Genomic DNA, 2,487 nt, shown 5'->3' with positions numbered 1-2,487 from the left:
CTTATTTTACTAACACTTAAAATCATCCTAGCCCAATTGCAACTCTTTTTTTACAGAGAAGGAAAACCAAGCTATGAACAGGTAAGTAACAACTCAGCCAAGGTCAGAGTGGCAGAACTTTGACTAGAATCCTGGTCTCATTAAGTACTGATCCTGTATAGTTTTCTGCTATAGTCATTATTACATAATCACAAATTATTTATACTCATTAAAATCTCAGTAATGAGCACCTACCCTGTGCTAGATGCTTTCACACTCTCCTTTAAGTGAAGATTAACATATAAGACAAAGTTTTAAAGTTAAGATTATCAAGTCAAGCAAAAACTATAAACCCATTACAATTTTGGGAGAAGGGCCTTTTTCCTAAAAGGAATTTCAGTTAAGAACACTTTGGATCAGTGAGACCACTCAACTTAAAGGTTGTCTATTTTCTTGTCCCAACGATGCCCCCCACTTTGCTCTTTACATACCCTTCTCCCCAAAACTCAATTTGGATTTGATAGGGTGTCTAACGTTAATTCAGTACTTCTATCTAATCTCGTCAAGTTGCCGCTTTTCTTCTACCTATTTTCTTTTTTCCTTCTGAAAGGCATTTTCCCAGGTCCTGAAGCAGGAACAGAATCCCAACATCTCCTTGTCTCTTCACTCCATATGCCTCTGCTATAGGTCTCACCTCACCACCCACCCTTACCCTTCCTGGTACAGCAAAGACGAAACAGACACAATGTAGTGGAAAGGTCTTGTGTATAGTTTTGTCCACTTCAGTGTGTGAGAGCTGCTCTCATTAGAGCCTAAGGGGAAAGGCATCTGTGCCTGGAGGAAGGGAAATTGCTCCCACACTACAGGCTCCCGGCTGCATAAGGAGGACTTTAAGCTTTAGTAGAAGTCTTTGTGCGAACAGCCCTTGGGTCATGCATGGGTCTTCCCCTGACCGCTAAAATTTAGGTCACTTTTAACCAAGGATGTCTTCTGGATAGTGCGTTTTACCAACATCTCCTGGTCCTGCTGCTTCTCTTCCCTGGGCTTCGAGCTTGGCCTCTTCTCTCGGGTCCTAGGCCTGATGTCTTCCTTCATGGTCCGACCTCTCCCCTGATTCATCACCTTGGCCCTTGCTCCCTCCTTGGCTTTGGAACGCACCGAGTCCTTGGCTCGTGGCCTGACCTTCCTCATCCTCGTGTTTCCCTTCGTGCTCCGTCTCCATAATTCCCTGGCCTTCTTGGCCGCCCTGCGATGCGTGCTGCGCCTCCGTGGGCTCCGTGGCCTAGGAGGAGTCCTCCTCGAAGAGCGCACACCCCCCTCCAACCTCAGGCGTCCAGGCTTTCTCTTCGGCTTTGGACTCTTCCAAACCCTGAAGTAGCCGGAGGCATCGCTACCGCTGACTCGGAGAAGCGTGCCCTTAACATCTGACCTGGGTGCTTCGCCTGAGTGTCGGCACTTCCGGCGCACTTCGTAGCCAGCATTTCCGAGCTCCTTCTTGAGAGTGGCCAGAGTCAGCCCTTTGTGTGCTGTGATGGCTCGGAGCAACAACTGGGACACTTTGAGCACCGAGGGTGGACCCCGCCTTGGCGGTGCCCTGAGGGTTTTTTCCGTGGCCTGCTGGGTTTTAACTTCAGTGCCTTTGGATTCACCAGTGGGCCCAGGCACCTCAGCCATGGCCCCGCTCCCGCTTCCGCGGGGCCACTGCTCTGGGCCTCCCCAGCCAAGGCGGGAGCTAAAGCTGAGACTGGCTGGACCACGTCACAATGGCAAGGCCCCACAGAGATGTTCAGGTCCTGGTTAGGGAGCAGCCACCCAGGTAGGGTGTCCAATCAGACTTAACTTTCTTCTAGGTCTAAACCAATCCAGATCCTCAGCGCCTCTGCACCCATAAGAATCACCCTTATGATCCCAGGGTGTGTTCGCCCCGCCCCTTATTGTGCTACCACTTCTTGACCTTGATCTCAACCATTTACTTAAGTTCACTATTTTTCCGTGGTCCTGAATACCATTGACCCACATTTCCCTAAGGTGAAAGAAGCTGCCCCCAACTATCTAAAACAGGTCATATGATGCCTTTAAAAAAAAAAATGTGGTAGTCTAGCAAACAACCCCCGACCTAGAAACTCCCACCTTTTCCGCCCACCAGTTAGAGATCTATGGTCATGCCTCCCTGATGTGTCTCATGACACGGTGGATTCTATGCAAGAATATGAAGGAAAGAAGGCACCAATAAACCACTACCCTAAACAATGATTCCTACATCTGAAATTCAGATGCCTCATTCGGTTGGATTGGAACAGTCCAGTTTACAAATAGCCTAAGAACTCTGGTATAATCATTATTCTTTGAGCAGACTTTGCTTTTCTGCCTCTTGTCCTTCTTCTTAGATTGCCCACCCCTTTTCTCTGCCCAGTATGCCTGCTCATCTTTCAGAGTCCTGCAAAATACCTTTTTCACTGAAGCCCCCTCATATTCTTTTGGTCAAATGATTTCTCTCAACTACCACAT

At 48.2% G+C, this 2,487-nt stretch overlaps 1 protein-coding gene across 1 annotated transcript; it reads right to left on the bottom strand.

The window, feature by feature from the left end:
* Nucleotides 1–727: 727 nt before the first annotated feature.
* H1-7 (H1.7 linker histone) lies at nucleotides 728–1,808 on the bottom strand (the record flags this gene model as incomplete). Its single annotated transcript, XM_060657838.3, is given in 2 exon segments — nucleotides 728–1,682; nucleotides 1,685–1,808. Coding segments are annotated over 2 exon segments (897 nt in total), but the record flags the coding sequence as incomplete, so codon positions are not given.
* Nucleotides 1,809–2,487: the final 679 nt, after the last annotated feature.

The sequence above is a fragment of the Panthera onca genome, chromosome B4 (assembly GCF_046562875.1).
Source record: "Panthera onca isolate mPanOnc1 chromosome B4, mPanOnc1 haplotype 2, whole genome shotgun sequence".
Taxonomy (NCBI): domain Eukaryota; kingdom Metazoa; phylum Chordata; class Mammalia; order Carnivora; family Felidae; genus Panthera; species Panthera onca.
Note: the sequence above shows the minus strand (reverse complement) of the source record. Positions and strands in the feature narration are given on the sequence as shown.